This window comes from Patella vulgata, chromosome 1, assembly GCF_932274485.2.
Source record: "Patella vulgata chromosome 1, xgPatVulg1.2, whole genome shotgun sequence".
Lineage (NCBI taxonomy): Eukaryota > Metazoa > Mollusca > Gastropoda > Patellidae > Patella > Patella vulgata.
In genome coordinates this window covers 3,515,897-3,538,759 of record NC_065879.2, presented here as the reverse complement: position 1 = coordinate 3,538,759, position 22,863 = coordinate 3,515,897, and the positions used below count along the sequence as shown (strand labels likewise).

The window sequence follows — 22,863 nt, the reverse complement described above, 5'->3', positions numbered from 1 at the left end:
ATTTATTTTAGAGCAAATACAGAATTCTCCAATTCTATGAATGTCCTATTTTGAGAGCGGATTAATAAAAATAGCCCCAAGATTGAAGGCGGTTGTTCGTCCGTGCAAGCATTCAGCTGACAGAACTGCAAATAAAACATTTAATTTTATTGGTAAATCTTGTTTCTGCGTCTGTGACAATTGCTTTTCGTTATGCAATAGTATTGTTTCAGTCCATCGAATACGATTTTAGGAACGGATATGTCTTGATATTCGTAAATATTCAGGAAATAAAGAATAAAAAATGCCGGTTTAATAAAGGAACATCCAGTCCTTACACACCCACCTTCCAAAAGAGTTCCAATACAACACTGAACAGTAAATTTAGTCTGACATGTCTGTTTCTTTCATTAGAATATCTTGTGTCACATGGAGATGCAGAACAATAATACCCTGGGGGGTTTTTTATAGGCAACATACAAATATTGTTGGCCCTGTCCATTCGTCCACGACCACACACACGTGTGTACTGGCATTAATTTCATAAAATTTTCTGAAATTGGTATTATATTTAGATAAGGATGATCCATATGGATCTCAGTGAGAAGGATGTTAGCTCTCTAAATTTCATCGGGATTTTGTGACGTGGTGTGTACGCTTGTCAGTGGTGCAGGACTTATGGAGTGCCTGGCGATGGTCAATATACAGTCATTAGGATGGGACAAAAAAACAAATTCGTAATAAATTTAGGCCGTAGTGCCGCTGTCTGTGCAAAATTTCCCTCATAGCATACTGTATGGCATATGCCCGTCTTCATTAGCCTAGCTAGTTTCATTTCATTTCATTTCCATATGGAACTGGAGTATTTTGGAAAAGCGGTTCAAGAGTTATGCCCACCCCCACCTTACAACTATTGATAGAGTAAGCCCTCACTCCTGTCATTCAGTTTAAACTTTTTATAAATACACGAGGTGGAGGGATGGATGGCCAAATGGTTAATGCATGTGCGTTGTATCATAAGGTCTGTGATTGAGTCACATGACATGGTTTTGATTCCCCAGTTGTACTGACAAGGAGTCCTGTAATGACCTAGTCTGTGTCAGTGGACATTAAACCCCATCTCTCTCTCTCTCTCTCTCTTTCTCTCTCTCTCTCTCTCTAAATACACAAACTCAACTTCTCATCCAATTTGAATGAAACATTATGCATACAGTACTGTTGTTTACCGAAGGTCTCAATTCAATTTTAATTCAAATTACATTAATTATTTATTGATTGAATACAGGGCTTTATATAAACATGAATTTTCATACTTAGTTTGATCACTCGATACCCCTTTGTTTGAAAGTTCATTTGTAATATATTTTATACATTCAAATTTTATACTTTCAGTTGCATTCATAATGTTGCATAGTAAAAAATATTTTACATCATGCATACATGTATGAATGTACCAGTACTTTATTATTTTGATTTTATTAAATTTATTGTTCCAGATTTTACAAAATGGCATCTTTAACTGAAGTTTCCTCGAATAAATCATTTGGTGGTCAACAAAAGGTTTTCTCTCATGAAAGGTATAAAATAATAACACTATTGACTTGTTAACACAAAAAGATGCTGTACTAAAAAAAAAATTAAATCTGATTAAAATATAGATCTATATTTCGTTTCATTTTTTTATACTTTCAATGGCCTTCACTAAATGGAGATCTGACATGTTGTACTCGAAGGTCGTGTCAGGGGTCGTACGAGCGGCTTTTGACCCTTTGATGTCAGAGATTGATTAATTAATCAATCAGCGTTGACGTTTCTAGTGGTTTACCCACAGTACCGTGCATGGCACGCCAAGAAGTCCCTCACTTCAGCCAAAATGCCGGTAATATAACAACTCTTCCAGATCCTAGTGTAGTATATTAATAAAGACCAGTAAAACAAAATTCTGAACTATAAAAAACAAAACGAAATAGGATCCGTGTTTTAATCAGAGTGGACCTTTAATTTATTTGTGTAGACAAAAGAATCATATTGGCTACAATATTTGTCAGTCAGTTAGGGTATGTTCAAATTTGATGTATGAGAAATCTGAGACAATCACTGATGTAATAATGTTTTAATATTCGTTAAGAGCCCTACAAATAATGCTAGGTTCTCACTGTCGTGCAATGCGTTGCGAAAGGGTTGTCCCTATTGAGTCCACGATCTGGTACATGCAGATGTCTTCGGATACGTTTTGATACCGTCAACACGATGGCTACGACTGACCTCAATATATGATAAGACCTGGTAGGATCATCACGGTTACTCCGTGTTTTAAACTATGATTTCAATCGTAACAGGAATCGTGATAGTGGGAACCTAGTATAAGCCATTAAGGTTATTCTGATATGATGTATAAAATTTTATTTACCTTTTCCTTCTTTTTAAAAGGGTAATTACATTCAGAAACATGTTTTAAAGTTACTGACTTTGTTAATTTGAAAATGCACAACAACCTTAAACATACATTGTGCAAAGAGCTAAATCTGCCTATTGCAGGTCTTTCTTTAGGCCTGAATGTTATATAAATTATTAAATAGACTTTTATTAACTTATCCAGACCATAATCAACTCTCGATGTCATCGCTAGCCTACAATATTTACTGGATTAGGATCCGATTTTCTGCTGAAATTTTATTCTTGATTAAATCATGAAATGGATAATCAAGACTATGTTTAAACATAGTCTCGTACCGACTTTAGTAATGATGATCGAGGCTAGGTCGAAAATTCAATTGCTAAACTCTCGGTTCAGAGTGGATCAATTTGACTGAAATTTTTAACCATTACAGTGAGAATTGTCAGCTCTTTAACTAATCTCCCATAATGTATCTTTAATAGTACAGTAAACACCCAATCTCCTTATTACGCCACGTGTATCAGAGTCGTTACCACAAGGATCGCGACTATCGTAGAAATATATATTTAATCTCCCATAATGTATGTTTAATACAAAGGCTGTTCTCAAAAACGTATGTTTCTATACTTGTATTTATTTGAATGTTTGTAGCACAGAATTAAAATGTACAATGAAGTTTGGGGTATATTTACCTCCTGCAGCATCTGGTGGTAAAGTTCCTGTTATCTACTGGTTGTCAGGTACTACTTTACGTTATACTAGTTTATTTACTTGTGAAAGGACATGGGAAAAAGATTTGGTACCTCAAGCTTAGATTTATGGTAGTTCAGAACTTCTGTAGCAGAAACGAAAAAAAAATTTCAAGAAGAATCGACAATATATTTAAAAAATGGCAGAATTATCATTACTTGGTTGTATATGTTTTTAATCTCTATATTAGAGTCTGTCATTTTGTCAACTGGTGTGGTCTTGATTCCCCGGTTGTACGTGACAAGGAGTAGGGTCGCCTGTCCAACCTCGTGTTTTTTTTTCCAGGTCCTCTGTTTTCCTCCCACTGGTGAAGACCTCTATGTGCAAGCGAATTATTGAAATAAAATTGAACCATATGTTAGTCCCGAAATTACCTAGTTTGTGTCGAGTTTGCGTTAAACCTAATTTTTCTCTCTCTCACTATATATATATATATATATATATTAGACACATTGGAGCTTTAATAGGGTCATTTGTGTCCGTTCCACATTTCCTGCTGTTTAACAAGTTGTCACATTTAATTTTTGAATACAGGATTGACGTGTACAGAGCAGAATTTTGTAACGAAAGCAGGAGCTCAGAAATATGCTGCTGACCATAGTTTGATCATCGTTTCTCCAGATACTAGCCCACGTAAGACTTTTTGTAAATCTAAATCAAATAGATTGTCTGCCCCAGTAATAAGTGTGGTTTAATGATCGAAAGCAAGACATTAGGTAATATATTGTTATAGAAACAACACGAGGGACGTTAGTCTCCGAGTTATGGTTTCAATATATTACACAATGTCTTAAGTTCCAGACCATTAAACAACATAAAATACAGACACTTGCACATGCTTTGCAATGAATTACATCACATGGGTCCAAAATTTCAACTAGTATATATAATGTACACTTGGCACATTGCCCATACTATTAATGGCAAAAATTAGCAAGTAATATTAAAATGAAAGCATCTTTGATCTAGAAGTGTAATATGTGGTTTATAATTAGATCAAAAGGGTGTCTGACTTCTTTAAACTTCTGTGCTACCTATTGAAGTAAAAAATATTAATTAAACATAACATTATGCAAGAGCTAAATCAGCCTATTGCAGGTCTTTCTTTAGGCCTGAAATGTTATATAAATTATTAATTAGATATTTATTAACATGAAAAGACCTTAATCAACTCTCAATGCCATCTTAAGTGTCAGATGTTCACTGGATTTGTATCCGATTTGCTGCTCAACACTCATTCATGATTTAATCTAAAAATGGATAATCAAGACTATGTTTTTTATTGTACCAACTTTAGTAATGATGATCGTGGCTAGACCTAAAATTTAATCGCTAATATATCATTTTGACTGAAAAAAACAGAATATTCCCTTTACATTATCTAGTTTTGAACTATTATAGTGAGAACTGTCCACTCTTTATCTAATCTCCCATAATGTATCTTTAAATAGTTTTGTAAATGTGGTGAATTATTTAACTCAGGTGGTGTAAATATAGAAGGAGAAGATGATAGTTATGATTTTGGATCCGGAGCAGGATTCTATGTTGATGCTACTCAAGATAAATGGCAGACTAACTATAGAATGTATTCTTATATCACTCAGGAGGTATTCAATTAACTCAGTATTCTATCAAGAGCCTTTCTTTAAAATTGCTTAAAATAAGTGTGGGTTAATGGTCGAGAGCGAGACATTAAGTAATACACCGAAACAACACGAGGGACGTTGTGTTGTTTTCGATATATTGCGCAATATCTTAAAATAAGTGTGGTTTAATGGTCGAGACCAAAACAACACGAGGGACTTGTTGTTTTGATATATTGGCAATGTCTTAAGCTCGATAGCATTAAACAACTTAAAATACAGACAATCGCACGGGCTATGCAATGAAATATGTCACGTGGGTCCATAATTTCAACTAGTATAAATAATGTACATTTGGCATGTTGTCTGTACCATTATTTCATAGGGACGTTGTGTTGTTTTGATATATTGGCAATGTCTTAAGCTCGATAGCATTAAACAACTTAAAATTCAGACACTCGCACGGGCTATGCAATGAAATATGTCACGTGGGTCCATAATTTCAACTAGTATAAATAATGTACATTTGGCATGTTGTCTGTACCATTATTTCATAGTGACGTTGTGTTGTTTTGATATATTGGCAATGTCTTAAGCTCGATAGCATTAAACAACTTAAAATACAGACACTCGCATGTGATTTGCAATGAAATATGTCACACGGGTCCAAAATTTCAACTAGTATAAATAATGTACATTTGGCATGTTGTCTGTACCATTATTTCATAGTGACGTTGTGTTGTTTTGATATATTGGCAATGTCTTAAGCTCGATAGCATTAAACAACTTAAAATACAGACACTCGCATGTGATTTGCAATGAAATATGTCACACGGGTCCAAAATTTCAACTAGTATAAATAATGTACACTTGGCACATTGTCCGTACGCCAACATCAAAGGATGACGTCACGTCTGTATTTTAAATATGGAGATTTTAGTACAATGTAATTAGTATGATACAATTTTGCCTATTTCAGCTTCCCGCATTAATTAATGAAAATTTTCCCACCATACCAGACAAAAAATCTATTATGGGTCATAGGTTAGTATTTACACTATTTATTATTCATTGATTAATAAAACTAGATATTAAATTTTCAATTCAGACATATTTGTAAAATGCAAGCCATCCAAGGTATTTGTTTGTCCATAAGGAGTCCTTGTAATTGTCTTTAATTATAGATGTATATTGCACTTGTTTATAAAAACTAAAGTGTTCATGGAACCATCAGATAGTAACAGTAATTGACTCATCCCAAAAGAATACTGAAACACGAACAAAAGTTACACCCCTTAAAGTTGCATTGCTCTGTTACCTCCCAACTATTTATATTGAGAAAAAATGTTTTTCCCAATCCCTCATTTATCAGCTTATATTGTGATTAGTTCAGTTCCAATCTGATTAAAATACAAATCTTATACTTTTGATGGCCTGCACTACATGAAGATCTGACCAGTTGTACTGAAAGGTTGCGTCAGAGGTCATACAACTGGTTTTTGACCCTATGACGTCAGACATTGATTAATCAATCAGTGTTGACTTTTCTAGTGGTTTACCCATATTTCTGTGCATCGCTGTAATAGACCGTTTCATTGGCTAATCCCTCACTTCAGTGCATGTGATGGATAGCACCATTTATACTAAACTGCAGTACATTATGATTTATCTTCTTTCTCAATTGGGGAGTTGGATGGCCGAATGGTTAGTGATGCGCATTGTATCATAAAGTCTATCATTAAGTGGTTTAAAATCCCCGGTTGTATGGGACAAGAAGTAGGGTCGCCTGTCCAACCTCGTGGGTTTTCTCTGAGTCCTTCAGGTTTCCTCCCACTGCTAAAGACTCCTATGTGCAAGCGAGTTATTGCAATGAAATTGAACCATATGTTAGTCCCAAAAGGACCTAGTTTGTGTCAAGTGGACTTTAAACCCCATCTCTCTCTCTCTCTGTTGATTGATAGATTATTGATTATTGATTAACGTGATGATTTGTTATAGTATGGGTGGTCATGGAGCTTTAATATGTACGTTAAAGAACCCTGGTAAATACTGTTCTGTTAGTGCATTCTCACCAATATGTAATCCTGTTAATTGTCCATGGGGTCAGAAAGCTTTTAATGGATATCTTGGTGCAGATCAAGCTGTTTGGAAGGTAGGTCACAATTATAAAATGTCGAATTGACAGATTGCTAACAACCATACCTGTCCACAATTTGTAGCCATGTGGAGTAGATTTTCTAACCCAAATTTATGAAATTTGCAGAAACAATTTTATTCATCAAATAGAAGTTAATCTTCATTTAGAAAATATGAAAATCATCAGAAGGACATAGTTGATGCTTTGGTATGTCATTGATAAGTTATTCCCTTTTATTAGTTATGGATATATACTATTCAAAAAAAGTAGGGGATATTTGATTTTGGGGGCATAATACTAAAATATGCAAATGACTTTGAAAAAAGTCACTATAGAACCTAACAGAAGAAACATTTCCAGTTACATGTGACGCCCAAACGCACCAATAGCTACCCCATGGAATGCAGGTGATGCTTGGGATCATCATGGGGGTCCAACTCAAGATTTGCACGACTCTGACTTTGAATGTTACAGTCATTGTGGCATTGAATTCCAGGGTGGAAACATCAGTTTAATTGTTTTAGTGACCAGAAAACAAATTTTGATATGCGTCGGCTAACCCAAAATGAAAGGTTACGTGCCCTTGGCATGCTACAGATCGGCACAACACAGGCGGTTGTGGCGCGGACGATGAATGTTTCTCAGTCTGTCATAAGCAGGCTATGGTCCAGATACCGTGATACGCAATCTGTACAGGACAGACCACGCTCAGGTCGACCAAGGGCGACAACTCAAGCCCAGGATCGATTTATCCGTACCTTGGCCTTGAGAAATCGTGTCATCACAGCAAATCAGATCAGCGCTCGTCTTCAAACAGACACTGGTGTGAGAGTGAGTGGCCAGACGATTCGGAATCGACTGCATAGGGGTCACCTTCGCGCCCGACGTCCTCGCGTGATCCCTTGTTTGAGAGATCATCACATTCAGGCAAGACGTCGTTGGTGTAGGGATCGTCAACACTGGGATAATCGACGCTGGAGCAATGTGATGTTTTCAGATGAGTCAAGGTTCACTGTTGATTATTTGGACAGACGTAGGAGGGTGTGGCGTCGTCGAAACGAGCGCTTCCAAGACGTTAACGTCATCAGACATGATCGATTTGGGGGTGGTTCTGTTATGGTGTGGGGAGGCATCACTGTTGCTGGAAGAACGGCTTTACATGTTGTTGCAGGGCGTGTTACAGGCCAGTACTACCGGGACAACATCTTGGCAGTCCATGTTGTGCCGTTCGCACGACGTCATGGCCGCCGTTTCATCTTCCAGGATGACAACGCAAGATGTCACAGGGCCAGGATCGTTACAGGTTACCTCCAACAACAGAACATCACCACATTACCTTGGCCAGCACTGAGTCCCGACCTCTCCCCCATCGAGCATTTTTGGGACATGCTTGGACAGAGGTTACGTCAACGTCAACAACGTCCTGCCAATGTCCAAGAACTTGCTGCTGCGTTGCAACAGGAATGGGACAATCTTGACCAAAATGACCTTAGACGTCTCATTAGGAGTATGCCACGTCGGATCAATGCTTGTTTGGCAAACAGAGGAGGATTTACCCGTTACTGACTTGGTTGTGATGCTGTGGTAACTTTGCTGTTTGACCCCGGGTATCATTTTACCCTTATAATGGTCAGTCTGTGCCTTACTTAGTCTAACGATCATTTGGAATAAATCGATGAATGTGAACTTCATTTCATTTTGTCATTTGTTTCTTCGTCAGTTTCATTAGGTGACTTTAATAACACTTAAAAATCAAATATCCCCTACTTTTTTTGAATAGTATAGAAGTGGCCTGAAATGTTATATAAAGTATTAATTAGACATTATTTAAATTGTCCAGACCAAAATCAACTCTCGATGCCATCTTATGTGTGGGATTTTCACTGGATTTGAATCCAATCTGCTGCTCAATGCTCATTGATGATTAAATCCAAAAATGGATAATCGAGACTATGTTTAGTAATGATGATCGAGGCTAGGCTTAAAATTCAAAAGCAATTTGACTAAAAAATTTCAATATATTCTATTTACATTATCCAATTTTTAACTATTATAGCGCAAACAGTCAACTCTTTATCTGATCTCCTATAATGCCTCTTTCATTGAATTCAATCTTTGTAGACTCTGGTTTAAATGAAATATTTTAACTATTGACAAACTTTATACATGTATTATAATTTATTGTAGGCCTATGATGCATGTGAACTAGCTCGACAGTATAATGGCCCAGCATTAGATATTTTAGTGGACCAGGTCAGGTTTAATTATTTATATATCCATTAAAAATAAATTTAGTTATGTTTTGTAAATAGTGCTTCTTTCTGTATTCTGTTGTGAACTGTGTTATCCTGTAATGGAATTTCTTCATTTTTGTGAGCCAAAGCAGCAAGTTATAAAGGTTATGTGATTAGAAGTGACATGATAACCTGGAAAGTCCTAAACTCTTTGGTGGGGTTGGATGGCCGAATGGTTAGCGCGTGTGTGTTGTATCATAAGGTCTGTCATTGAGTCTACTAGCTTGGTTTCAATTCCCCGGTTGTACGTGACAAGAAGTAGTCTCGCCTGTCCAGCCTCATGGGTTTTCTCCGGGTCTTCCGGTTTCCTCCCACTGTTAAAGACCTCCTACGCGCAAGCAAATTATTGAAATAAAATTGAACCATGTGTTACTCCCAAAATGACCTAGTTTCTGTCAAGTGGACGTTAAATCCCATTTCTCTCTGTCTCTCCCTAAACTCTTTAATATACAGGCCCTTGTGGAGTACTCATATTGTGAGCACCACCCAGAGTGAAGTGGCACATTATATTTTTAACATTTAGATATATGTACGAACAGAGAGGTTTAATTCTTTTGTCATTTTTCAGGGAAAAGCTGATAACTTCTTGACACAAAAACAACTTTTACCAGAAAACTTGGTGGAGGTTTGTAGTGAGAAGAAAATACCCATCACATTGAGAATGCAGGAGGTAGGATGATAAAGGTCAAAATGAAATGGGGTTTAACGTCCTTCCGTTCCTGCTACTACGGGACGAATGAAAACGGGCACATGCCATACAGTGTGCTATGAGGGAATTTTAGCCTAGCAGGGGCACTATGGCCTTCTTTGTATCGAATTCCATCTGTCGGATCTTTTACATGTATGCACGGCACCTTCGTTTTTCGGCACATTCGAAGGCCTAGACAAATTTCCTTGTCAGGTCCTTTGCCCTGCACCACTAAAAAGGGGAAACCATGTCGGAAAATCCTGATGAATTTTCTCGGCCAATGCAGGTATCAAACATGGCACATCCAGGCTAGCGAGCCAGCATCTTACGAACCTAGCCACCATAGCTCCATAGCTCCATCTGTTGTCTGTCGAGAGTTAAGGCTGTCGCAATTAACCACGCATTCATAATAACATTCTGATCCAGCACTATGGCCTACTCTTTGTTTTGAATTTGAGGGTGGGGTAGAGGTCTAGTGGTTTAATGCGTGCGCATGAAATCACTAGATATGTCATTTATTCATGGTGTGTTTTTCGATTCCCAACTTGTACGTGGCAAGGAGTTTTGTCGCCTGTCCAACTTCGTGGGTTTTCTCCAGGTCCTCCTGAAATGACCTAGTTTGTGTCAAGTGGACGTTAACACCATTTTTTTTCTCTCACCCCTATTTCAAATTTCAACTGTCAGGGGTATCTTTAACTTACTGGCAATACATGGGACCTTGGGTTTTTTTTTGTCTAAGCCGAGTGACTAGACACTTTTCCTTGCCAGGCCCCTAATGGGAATAGAGGGTAGAAAATTGACCCCTGGAAAAAATCTCGGATTTCCTGACTAGTGATCCAGTACCGTACTTATGAAGCCACCATGGCTCAGTACAATTTAAAAATTTGTGTCATGCCAATCTTGTAGTATATTCAATCTATTTCGTTTCGTTGTTTTAAGTTCAAAATTTCATTTTACTTGCCTTTACTACACCAGGATCTGGAAGAGTTGTTATCATTGATGTGTTCTGAATGGTGTGAGAGATTAGCCAATGAAACGGTCTTTTACGCCGAAGTGCACGGAACTGGGGGTAACCCACTAGAAACATCAACGCTGATTGGTTAATCAAATGTCTCACGTCATAGGGTTGAAAGCCGCTCGTATAACCCCAGATCTGCATGTAGTGTAGGCCATCGGAAGTTTAATAAAACAAAACGAAGTATAGATCTGTATTTGAATTAGATTGTAGTATATTCTGACTATTATTATCAGATGTATATTTCAACTGTTGTATATTTTACAGGATTATGACCACAGTTATTTCTTCATTGCATCATTTATAGAAGATCATATTCAACATCACGCAAAACACCTGAAGGCTTAAAATCGTGGTACAACATTACCTAATCTTTATATGATTTATTCACGTATAAAGTCAATAATTTTACAATCATATTTACAAAATGAATGTTTCAAAGAAATAAGACGATTCTAAAAGATTGATTTGTATGTAATGAACAGAAATATCCTATTTACATAATGAATGTTGCAATGTAAATGAAATAAGACTATTCTAAAAGATTGGTTTGGATTTAATGAACGTAATTATTCTTTTGTGCCGGTGACCCTATTATTGTTGATAGATTAATCATGTAGGATATAGCATTTAGCTTGAACACCGTGTTTCAGTTCAAGAAAGTATATGATGAGTATGATGATTTACATCATTGACCATGACAGTGCTATTTTTAATTTGTATTCACATTTAGATGTTATCAATGGCTAGACCTATTTGATAAGGCCAACTTCAAGTTTGGTCAAAGGTCACGAGATGTAAACAGGGCTGGCGCTAATCCCAACCCTGGACCTAGCCCCAATGCTTACCCTAACCCTCACCTACAATTTCGCCAACAATCACGTGCCCTAACCCTATTTACATCTCAGTGACCGTGATGAAAATTGAGCTGGCCTTAAAAAATAGATTTAGCCATTATCAATGCACATATAAAATGGAGTGTTCAAAAATACAATTTATGTTGATTATATTTTAATATACATGTATGGTGTTACGGAGGTAAAATATGATACATGAAATGGAATAAATAATGTTTTAATTTTAATCAGATTGTCTGTTACAGCAATGCTCAATAAATGATTTATAGAAGTTCTGGCCCCAAGTTCACAAAATATTACTCAAAATTGTTTGCCTTTTTTTAACTAAAATATAGCCCTTTATATAACGCTTTTGTTGTTTTAATGTTTCAAATACATCAATAAGAAACTATGTGCAAAGTTTTGTTTTTCTGGAACAAAGATATTTCTAATAAACACTAAACAGAATGCTTGGTGAACTTGGGGGCAAGGACTGGTAGAAGTGTTGAAGAAATTTGTATAAAACTCCACTGATTCATACGATTGATATGAAATAAAATAATATACAATCTTTTTCTAAATTTCTTTTTTTACACCAATCTTCTGTATAACCAATGTTCTTATAAATGTACAATGTCTCCCCAAACCTTTCAATCACTAAGTTTTTAAAGTAGCTAAGTCTCTAACTCAATATCATCCAAAGTCTTTGACATTAAAAACATGAATGTTCTTATAAATGTACAATGTCCCTGCAAACCTTTCAATCACTAAGTTTTTAAAGTAGCTAAGTCTCTAATTCAGTATCATCCAAAGTCTTCGACATTGAAAACATGAATTACATGTAGTTGTCAATTTCTAGGTCCCAAATATTAGCTCCTTTAAACTGTCTCACTGATAAATTGATCAATCAGTGTATCATTGCCATGCCATCATATTTTTTTCTTCTCATCGATGCCAGTTTATTTATCCATTTATCCATTTTCTCTTGTGCATCACAGTATAACTACAATATATACATAAACCATTTATATATTTATCATTTTCTCCATGTCCACCCCCTCAAAAGAAAACAGAAATATTATGTACAAGACCAAGTATAGAAAATTTGAATAGACTGTGGCACTACGTTAAACCGACTACGTAAAATTTTCCTTATGCTACGTTCCCACTATCACGATTCATGCTTTTAATCGTGGTGATCCTATCAGGTCTTATCATATATTGAGGTCAGTCGTAACAATCGTGTTGATCGTATCGAAATGTATCTGCGCGCACCAGATCGTGTACGCAATACGGACACGCAGGTGGGAATCTAGCATTATTAGATGGACCACTTGCTTATCAGCTCGGGGATCACGTGAGTAAGTGGGTAAGACGCTGGCTCGCTAGCCTGGAGGTCTGGTGTTCGATCCCTGCATTGGTCGAGAAAGTTCATCCAGATTTTCCGGCGTGGTTTCCCCTTGTCAGTGATGCAGGACGGAGGGCCTGACAAGGACAGCTGTCTAGTCGTTCGGATGGGATGAAAAACCGAGGTCCCGTGTACAAATTGTTGTGCACGTAAAAGATCCCTTGGCAGTTGGAATTTGATAAAAGAGTAGGCCGCAGCGCTGCTGCTCGGGCAAAATTTCCCTCATAGCACACTGTATGGCGTATGCCCGTCTTCATTAGCCCAGTTTAGGAGCAGAACAGTAGGACGTTAAACCCCATTTCATTTTTTTTCTGCTTATCAGCTCAATGTCATAGCCAGTTCTCTAGAACCATTCATAATTCCTGGAATAACTAGGAGCCAAAAACGAACAGCTACAAGTTACTAGTGTTTGTTTAATGTGGATGGTCTGTCCCAGAAGAATAAATTAACGATACATTCTCATGAAAGTATTTATCGGGTGGTTATTTCCAATAAAAGTATGGCAAATTTGGTATATGGAAAGTATAAATGCCCAATCTTATTAGAAAAATACTGGATTACACAAAAAACACCTATGAGGCAAGCACTGGGTAAAGATATCAGGATATCACTAACTGGCAACCAACGGATTATTGCCTGCCAGCTTGACTTTGGGAGTGGTTGTTATTTCTTTATCAAATGGTTAGGCAGGTTTGGAAACATTGAGGGGTGCATATGTATAACAGACTGCAATTAAACGGCAGAAAAAAAAAAGTGGGCAGAAAATAATTCAACAATTTACTTGGACAGTAAGTCCACTCAACACAAACTAGGTCATTTCGGGACTACTTGGCTAATGAAGACAGACATTCACTATGCAGAATGCTATGGGGGAAATTTTGCCCTGACAGTGGTGGTGTTATAGCATACACCTAATTCAATTTCCTACATGTAACATGTTGCCAATAGTATACACAGGACCTCGGTTTTTTATTCCTATCTGAACAGCTACTGACCCTTATTCTTCCACCAATGACATATTTTAATTTTTATACACCCATTGAAACGTGGTTGTATATTGTCATTGCCCCTGTCCGTCAGTCACAATTGCTTGTGGATACTCTAGAGGCTAAAGTTAATATCCGATTGACTTTAAATTCAGGTCATGAGACGAAGAATCCTATTGATATTCAACAATTTCCGATAAATACTGCCAGAGTTATGGCACTTTTTAAAAAACTTGCAAATGCTCTAGAGATCAAAGTTATCGTCCAATTGACTTTAGATTGATACACAGAGTGTAAGGTCTTGAGATGAACAAGTATATTGATTTTCAATGAATTCTGAACAGCTAAATCCATGACATTAAATGTTTTGTATACTAAACATTGGCATGGGCCAAACAAATTCTAATGATTCTCTGATAATTGCTTAATGAGATTTTAGTATATTATAAATGTTTCATTATGCGACAATTCTTGTTGACTGCTCAGACAACTTAGCTGTTGTTTTGGCCTTATGTTTCATTGGCAGGACTTTCAAATATGCGACAATTCTTGTTGACTGCTCAGACAAATTAGCTGCTGTGGTCTTATGTTTCATTGGCAGGACTATTAAATGAAGTAGAGGATTTTGACGGTTGTATATAAGTAGAGGATTTTGACGGGTGTATATAAGTAGAGGACTTCTGACGGGTGTATATAAGTAGAGGATTTTGACGGATGTATATAAGTAAAACAATAACTTACATTAGTATGAGCTAGAGTGTTAGGATCTATAGTTATAGGTTTATTAAAACCAGCTTCTGATTTAATTTCTAATCCACCAATACCAAACATGGCTTGTTCATGTGTATCGATATATTTCTCTGATGAATCAGCCTTCTAAATATAATCATTTATACATATTTACTATAGACTAATATATTTTCAAAATGAAAATGAAATGAAATGGGTTTTAACGCCCCACTGTTTTGCTCCGAACTGGGCTAATGAAGACGGGCATACGCCATACAGTGTGCTATGAGGGAAATTTTGCCCGGGCAGCGGCACTACGGCCTACTCTTATATCGAATTCCAACTGTCAAGGGATCTTTTACGTGCACGCCAATGTGTACACGGGACCTTGGTTTTTCATCCCATCCGAACGACTAGACAGATGTCCTTGTCAGGCCCTCCGTCCTGCATCACTGACAAGGGGAAACCACGCCGGAAAATCGAGATGAACTTTCTCGGCCAATGCAGGGATCGAACACCTGACCTCCAGGCTGGCGAGCCAGCGTCTTACCCACTTAGCCACGTGATCCCCCAGATTTTTTCAAAACACAGCTTACCAGACGATGAAATGCAAAATCTTTTGGATTGTTTACTATTTGCAGTTTTTAAAAATGGATGCAAGCTTTTCAGGCCAACCAGTTGCTAGCCCAAAGATAACTTGCCATTTAGACAACAAAACATACTAATGAACATGTTTAGAGAGAGAAATGGGGTTTAACATCCACAAGACACAAACTAGGTGATTTCGGGACTAACACATAGTTCAATTTTATTTCAGTAATTCACTTGCACAGAGGGGTCCTTAGCAGCGGGAGGAAACCAGAGGACCCGGAGAAACCCCACGCGATTGGACATGTAACCCTACTCCTTGTCACAACCAGAGAATCTAAACCATGCCAGCTGACTCAATGACAGACCTTGTGATGAAGCTCGCACATGGTAACCATAAAAGGTCTGACAATTTTGGACATTGAATTGATAAATTGAGAGAGAGAAATGGGGTTTAACGTCCACTCGACACAAACCAGGTCATTTCGGGACTAACATATGGTTTAATTTTATTTACATAATTCGCTTGCGCGTAGGGGTCTTTAGCAGTGGGAGGAAATCGGGGGACCCGGAGAAAACCCACGAGGTTGGACAGGCGACCCTACTCCTTGTCACATACAACCGGAAATTCGAAACCACGCCAGTCGACTCAATGACAGACTTTATGATACAGCGCGCACACGCTAACCATTCAGCCATCCAAACCCCCCACCCCCACCCCGAATTGATAAATTGAGCTCCCTACAAATTAAACATAATACAGTAAACATACCTTTTTCTTCGACCGACTTGATTTGAACTTTGAGGGCGCGAAACCAAAATCTTCAATTTCCGCAACAGCTGTAGAGAAGGCCATTGGATCTTTGGGTTTAAAGACTGCACTCTGAGCTAGACTGGCTGTTTCTTCTCTTATCTTCTCATCGGCTGCAGCTATAATAAAAAAACAAATAAACGTTACACATTTAAACATACATTATGCAATCTGCCTATGGGAGGTCTTTCTTTATGCCTGAAATGTTATCTAAATTATTAATTAGACATGAATTAACGTATCCAGTCAATAATCAACTCTAGATGGTATCGCTAGCCTGCGATCTTTAGTGGATTATGAGCCGATTTACTGCATAACTTTCCTTCACGATTTATCTATTAAATGGATAATTGAGACTATGCTGTTTATCGTACTGATTTTAGTAATGATGATCGAGGCTAGCAGGAAATTTCAAACGCTTAGTTCTCGGTTCATAGTGGATCAATTTGAATGAAATTTTTAGCAAATTGCCTTTACATTATCTAATTTTTAACTATTATAGTGAGAACTGCCAACTCGTTATGGAATCCCCCATAATGTATCTTTAAGTTAACTTTATCTAATCTCCCAAAATGCATTTTTAAATTTGTTTAATAACACAACTCATACCATTAGCTCTTTCATAAAAAATTACATCAGAAATGAAATGAAATGGGGTTTTAACGCCCCACTGTTTTGCTCCGAACTGGGCTAATGAAGACGGGCATACGCCATACAGTGTGCTATGAGGGAAATTTTGCCCGGGCAGCGGCACTACGGCCTACTCTTATATCGAATTCCAACTGTCAAGGGATCTTTTACGTGCACGGCAATGTGAACATGAGACCTCTACTTTCTGTCTCATCCGAATGACTAGACAGCTGTACTTGTCAGGCCCTCCGTTGTGCATCAATGACAAGGGGGACCACGCCAGAAAATCTGGATGAACTTTCTCGGCCAATGAAATTACATCAGAAATTAGATAGCATTTAAAAAATCCTTGTTCAAAACAAACTTAGAATTATCAAAATAGAAAGAGAATAAAGAAATAGTAATAATAATACCAGAAAATAATGTAGTTTATAACTTAGATTTAATACATTTTATATTTTTCTAATTAGAAATACCAATACTTTAGGTTTTCCGATTGCATCTCAGCTTTTAAACACAGAGTGTTTGGTATCTAAATGAAATGAAAATTAAATGAGAGAGAGAGAGAGAGAGAGAGAGAGGGAGGGGGAAATGGGGTTTAACGTCCACTCGACACAAACTAGTCATTTGGGACTAACACATGGTTCAATTTTATTTCTATAATTCGCTTGCGCATAGGGGTCTTTAGCAGTGGGAGGAAATCAGGGAACCCAGAGAAAACACACGAGGTTGGACAGGCAACCATACTCCTTGTCACATACAACTGGGGAATCGAAACCATGGTGGTAGACTCAATGACAGACCTTATGATATAGCGTGCACACACTAAACATTCGGCCACCCAACAACCCCCCTCCCCTTATGATATAGTGTGCACGTTTGTAGTGAATGGTGAAGAAACACTACAGTAATTCAATGTAAAAATACAATCCATTAAACACAAATAAAAAATCTACATTAATTTACCTGCTGCTTTTAAAGCCAACTGCATTCTTATTTTAGCCTTTTCATGTGGAGCCTGAAAGAATACCCATAAAATATAAAACACCTAAAACTAAAAAAAAACATAGTTAAATACATACCAATATAACACTGTAACCCGGGTATCATTTGAACTTGTGTATCTATCTACCACTAATTTTTTTTCACATTCCTTTATTATGAATGTGAAAGAAATTAGTGGTAGATAGATATACAAGATTAAATGATACCTGTTTAACATCCTGTGCAATTGCGAATTTCAGCAATGGTTATCCAAATGACAACCAGAGCAATCTCCGACCTACAGACAATCTAATTAAAAAACAGATCTTTACTTTGTTTTGTTTTTTTATAATTTTGATGGCCTACACTACAGAAAGATCTGACCAGTTGTATTGGGAGGTCATGTAAAGGGTCAATACGAGCGTTTTTTTACCCTATGACTTCAGACATGGATTAATCAATCAGCATTGATGTTTCTATTGGTTTACCCACAGTTCCATGCAGAGCACACCAAAAACTCGCCGTAATATACTGTTTCATTGGCTAAACCCTCACTTCAACCAGAACGCCGGTAATATAACAACTCTTCCAGATCCTAGTGTAGTAAAGACAAGTAAAATGAAATTTTGAACTATAAAAAACGAAACGAAATAGGATCTATGTTTTAATCAGATTGTTTACAAGAATTGCGAATTGTTAATGGTGTAAAGTTTATGACTACAAGAAAGTTCTATTATCAAAAGATATAGAATAAATTTCTTCTTACCATATCCTCAAAACCAGGAATATTTACTGCAGGATCAGAACTAGAAAGAGATTTTTGAGAATTAGATTTCATAAAACAAGAAGAGGAATTTTATTCTCTTTACTCATCCCTTCCACAGACTCATTATTCTAGCAAATGGTACCATATAGTCTGCCATTGAGTCAACTGGTGTGGTTTCGATTCCCCGGTTGTACGTGACAAGGAGTAGGGTCGCCTGTCCAAACTTGTGTGTTTTCTCCAGGTCCTCCGGTTTCTTCCCACTGCTAAAGACCTCTACGCGCAAGCGAATTATTGAAATAAAATTAAACCATATGTTAGTCCCGAAATGACCTAGTTTGTCTCTCTCTCTCTCCCCCTAGCAAATGAACAAATGTAATTTAATAAAATAATGCTCTACATTCTGTTCCCACTTCTAAAGACTCTATTGAAATCAAATTGAACCAGATGTTAGTCCTGAAATTACCTAGTTTGTGTCTAGTGGACGTTACCCCCCCCCCCTCTCTCTCTCTCTACATTCTGTTTCTAGGGGTTTTATGTTGAATTTTTTGCCCTTTGACTAAGAAACTTTATTTCTAGGTATTAATACTGTGACAACAAAATAATTTTATCATTCTATTGTCAGGTATACCAGGTATTGTCAGGTAGGCCTACTCTCATTAACATAAACATATAGCAATTTAAATAAAAAAGAAAGATATTATAGTATTGAACGCACCTTTCTGTTTCTGGACTTCTCTTTCTATCCCGATATCTATCGCCTGAATTAGATCTAAAATAAAACATTTAATTATATGAGACAATATTTCAAGATTTCAAAATTGACTTTAAATGAAATACTGGTAAGTCATATCTGGGAATATATTGCAATGATAAATTTTGTTTGATTTTTCTAGAATTACCACATGATTCTAAAATTAATCTTCATAACTGGAGTGTGTATAACATACAGGCTGACGCAAAAGTACTAGAATCCATAGAAATTTTATTAAATCCTACAGCAAATTTGCTGGAATTAAACTTCAGTCTGTGTACGATAATTCCACAAAGTTTCAGTTATTTTGATCGCTTTGCATAAAGTCATGTTCTTTCCAAAATATGCTCCAAATGGCCTCCGTGGCGTTGGAGGCAAACTTACATAACGTCGTGCAAAATTGTCAATTACACGAACACATTCCTCTTTGGGAATTTCCCTGATTTTTGCTGTGATTGCTGCCTTCAGTTCACCAATCGTTTGGGGTTTGTTCTGGTACATATTATCCTTGAGATAATCAGGGAAATCCCCATTTTAACATTCAATCTTATGTGAGATCTCATCAATATAAAGTTACATATATCATTTTTCATTAAAATTGGATATAAGCAGAAAGTGAAAATGTTTAACCTTGATCTCCGATATCTGTCCCTGCTTCTTGACCTCTGACCTCTACTGCCTGATCTAGATCGTCTATATTGCTCACGTTCACGACTGCGAGTTCTTCTTGTGTAACTTTGAGATAATGACCTACGACCTCTACTTTGAGATAATGACCTACGACCTCTACTCCTTGACCTCGACGCTGATCTTCTACCTCTACTTCTTGACCTTGTCCATCGACCTCTACTTCTCGACCTTGTCCATGACCTTCGACCTCTGCTTCTTGATCTAGATCTGTAATATCTCTCCCTGCTGCGTGACCGTGTTCGAGAACGTCTTCTTTCGTATGATGGGCTTGGTGAATATTTCTTTGATTTGTGTTTCTTGGCTTTTTTCTTTGACTTACCGGAATATCTGCTACTTAAACTACCACTTCTGGACCTGCACAAATAAATAATCAGGTTAACAAATTTACCAAAAAATGAGAGAGAGAGAAATTAGGTCATTTCGGGACTAACATATGGTTCAATTTTATTACAATAATTCGCTTGTAGGGGTCTTTAGCAGTGGGAGGAAACCAGAGGACCCGGATAAAACCCGCGAGGATGGACAGGCGACCCTACTCCTTGTCACGTACAACCGAAGAATCAAAACAACCCCAGTTCAGTTCTTCACGTTTATAAAATTGTACGTGAACCCTACAAATCTCCTGCCAATTTCAAAAATGAGATAAAAGCTCTGTAAAAAAACTCTTCTTAATTATGTTGCAAGAGTAATTCTACTTTTTTTTGAATTAAGGAGAGCCAAATTGTATTTATGCTTTATATTTGGTGAATATGTTTGGTAAATATGGTAGCATCAGAATTATCATCATGATATCTTACAGCTCGAATGTATGCAGTTTAGAAATAAACAAAAAATGCAAGTAGTTTATTAATCTCAACATTTAGGAGAGTGAATAACTAATTTGCAGGAGTCTTCATTGACTCCCGCGAAGTAAGTTGAGGTGCGTCAAGAGGAGCAGGAGTGAAAGATCACCTTAAACATAAAGACTGCCAGTTAACTCAACGACAGACCTAATGATACACGGCGCACGCGCTAATCTAGCTACTACAATATTGTAGGCCTACCCACAATCTGTCTTATCCGCGGCAACAATTGATACACTATTTGAGGCTTTGCGCATGTTAAATTTTAAGTTGCAAATTTTCAACACATATCATCACAGTTTGAATGGAAATAAGTAATAATGTTACAGATGTGAAGAGTGGAACACTGAAATCTTAATCTTATCTTACCTAATTTTTTCTGTATTTATCGAGTGATGTAAAATTACGTGATTCTGGTTCTGGGTTTAACAAATCATATAATTATGCGGTAAGGTTTCACCTTTATTTCAATGGGAATTGGTGTATTATATGTTGTATGTGCAGTAGTTTGGATCTGTGTAATTGGAAATTAAGGGAGGTATAGACCAGTAACTTTTTTGTAGTCAAATGACTACAAAACATGCTCAAAGGAATTCCTTAGGACGATCCACTAGTACTACTGTGGCTTGAGCAAGACAAGACGGAAGACATCAGAGTAGTGGAACCATTTCTAATAGTGATAGTAGTGGTATTGTAAAAGATACATTGATCATCATCTAGTTCACCTTTACTTACTTTTACTGTCTGTAGTCATAACGATATAATATTATTAAAGTTCTAAAAAGATACTATAAAATATACACCCACCTTGATTTTGATCTAGAACGTCTTTTCTTCTTCTTCTTTGATTTTTTATCATCGTATTCGTCAACTGAACGACGTCCCATCTTTCATTCTAATTCGCTGTAATGAAAATATTCAAAAGTTCACAACATTAAAAAAAAATGCAGTCGCTTTATGTAAATCTTGCGCACAGCATTTACAGTTTCATGACATCATTAATAATATATAAAGATTAAACTGAAGAACACAAAAGTCTTACAAATTTTCAGTACGTTTTCGATTGCTCTGTGAGTTATCTCCCCTTGTATGAGCTCGACTAAACAAAGGACCTGGATAAAGCCAACGTCACTAATAATATCATCTCTTTTACGAATTTCAATACATTGCTTCAACAGCGCCGTGGTTTTCATTAAATGTGGTTGATATAGTAATGAAATGTTTATTAAATAATTACGAACTATAACTCTTTTTTTTTATTGATTGTCTAAAAGTCAGTCGTGGACATACACATGTACTGCAGTTCCCCCACCCCACTCACACACCCAGCGATATTCGATATTTTACAACATTCCTGACATATTACATGAAATGCTATATACATTGATTTGTCCTTTATTGATTTATATTACCTCGCTAATTAACCCCTATCCTACAATACCTCGCTATAATTAGCCTGCGCCCCTCCTTCCCAGTATGCTGCAGTTACAAAATATTTGTTACCGTATATTAAATAGAGACAGAGAGAGAGAAATGGGGTTTAACGTCCACTCGACACAAACTAGGTCATTTCGGGATTAACATATGGTTTAATTTTATTTCAATAATTCGCTTGCGCGTAGGATTCTTTAGCAGTGGGAGGAAACCGGATGACCCGGAGAAAACCCCACGAGGTTGGACAGGCGACCCTACTCCTTGTCGAATCGAAACCACGCCAGTTGACTCAATGACAGGCCTTGATACAGCGGGCACGTGCTAACCATTCGGCCATCCAACTCCCGGTATAAGTCTGTCAGAATGGTAAACTTCCTTTTCTATACGCCTATAATGAAATGTGATCGTACATTGTCGTTATCCCGCCCGTCCGTCCGGCGTCCATAATTGTTTGTGGACGCTCTATAGGCTAAAGTTATCATCCAATTGATTCTAAATTTATACGCAATGTTTATATGGTCATTACTGCCAGAGTTGTAGCCCTTGAACACGTTCAAAAATCTT

General features: G+C 37.1%; 2 protein-coding genes across 3 annotated transcripts; one reads left to right on the top strand and one right to left on the bottom strand.

The window, feature by feature from the left end:
• The first annotated feature begins 48 nt into the window (after positions 1-48).
• Positions 49-12,253, top strand: LOC126808809 (S-formylglutathione hydrolase). Its single transcript, XM_050533780.2, has 10 exons — positions 49-152; positions 1,476-1,556; positions 3,029-3,117; positions 3,662-3,760; positions 4,610-4,734; positions 5,690-5,754; positions 6,709-6,862; positions 9,035-9,100; positions 9,710-9,811; positions 11,112-12,253. The coding sequence occupies exons 2-10, from the start codon at positions 1,486-1,488 to the stop codon at positions 11,190-11,192; spliced, it is 852 nt and encodes a 283-aa protein (XP_050389737.1). The 5' UTR covers positions 49-152; positions 1,476-1,485; the 3' UTR covers positions 11,193-12,253.
• On the bottom strand, positions 12,036-21,961 carry LOC126808808 (serine/Arginine-related protein 53). Of its 2 annotated transcripts, none has more exons than XM_050533779.2 (9): positions 21,908-21,961; positions 21,673-21,768; positions 19,964-20,377; positions 19,298-19,351; positions 18,583-18,622; positions 17,799-17,850; positions 16,164-16,321; positions 14,816-14,950; positions 12,036-12,683 (listed from the first exon to the last, which is right to left on the bottom strand). In XM_050533779.2, exons 2-9 carry the CDS (start codon positions 21,750-21,752, stop codon positions 12,588-12,590), a joined length of 1,029 nt encoding a protein of 342 aa, XP_050389736.1. In that variant the 5' UTR covers positions 21,753-21,768; positions 21,908-21,961; the 3' UTR covers positions 12,036-12,587. The 2 variants fall into 2 exon arrangements, with proteins under 2 accessions (XP_050389736.1, XP_055957787.1); XM_056101812.1 differs by having other exon boundaries at positions 14,816-14,947.
• Positions 21,962-22,863: the final 902 nt, after the last annotated feature.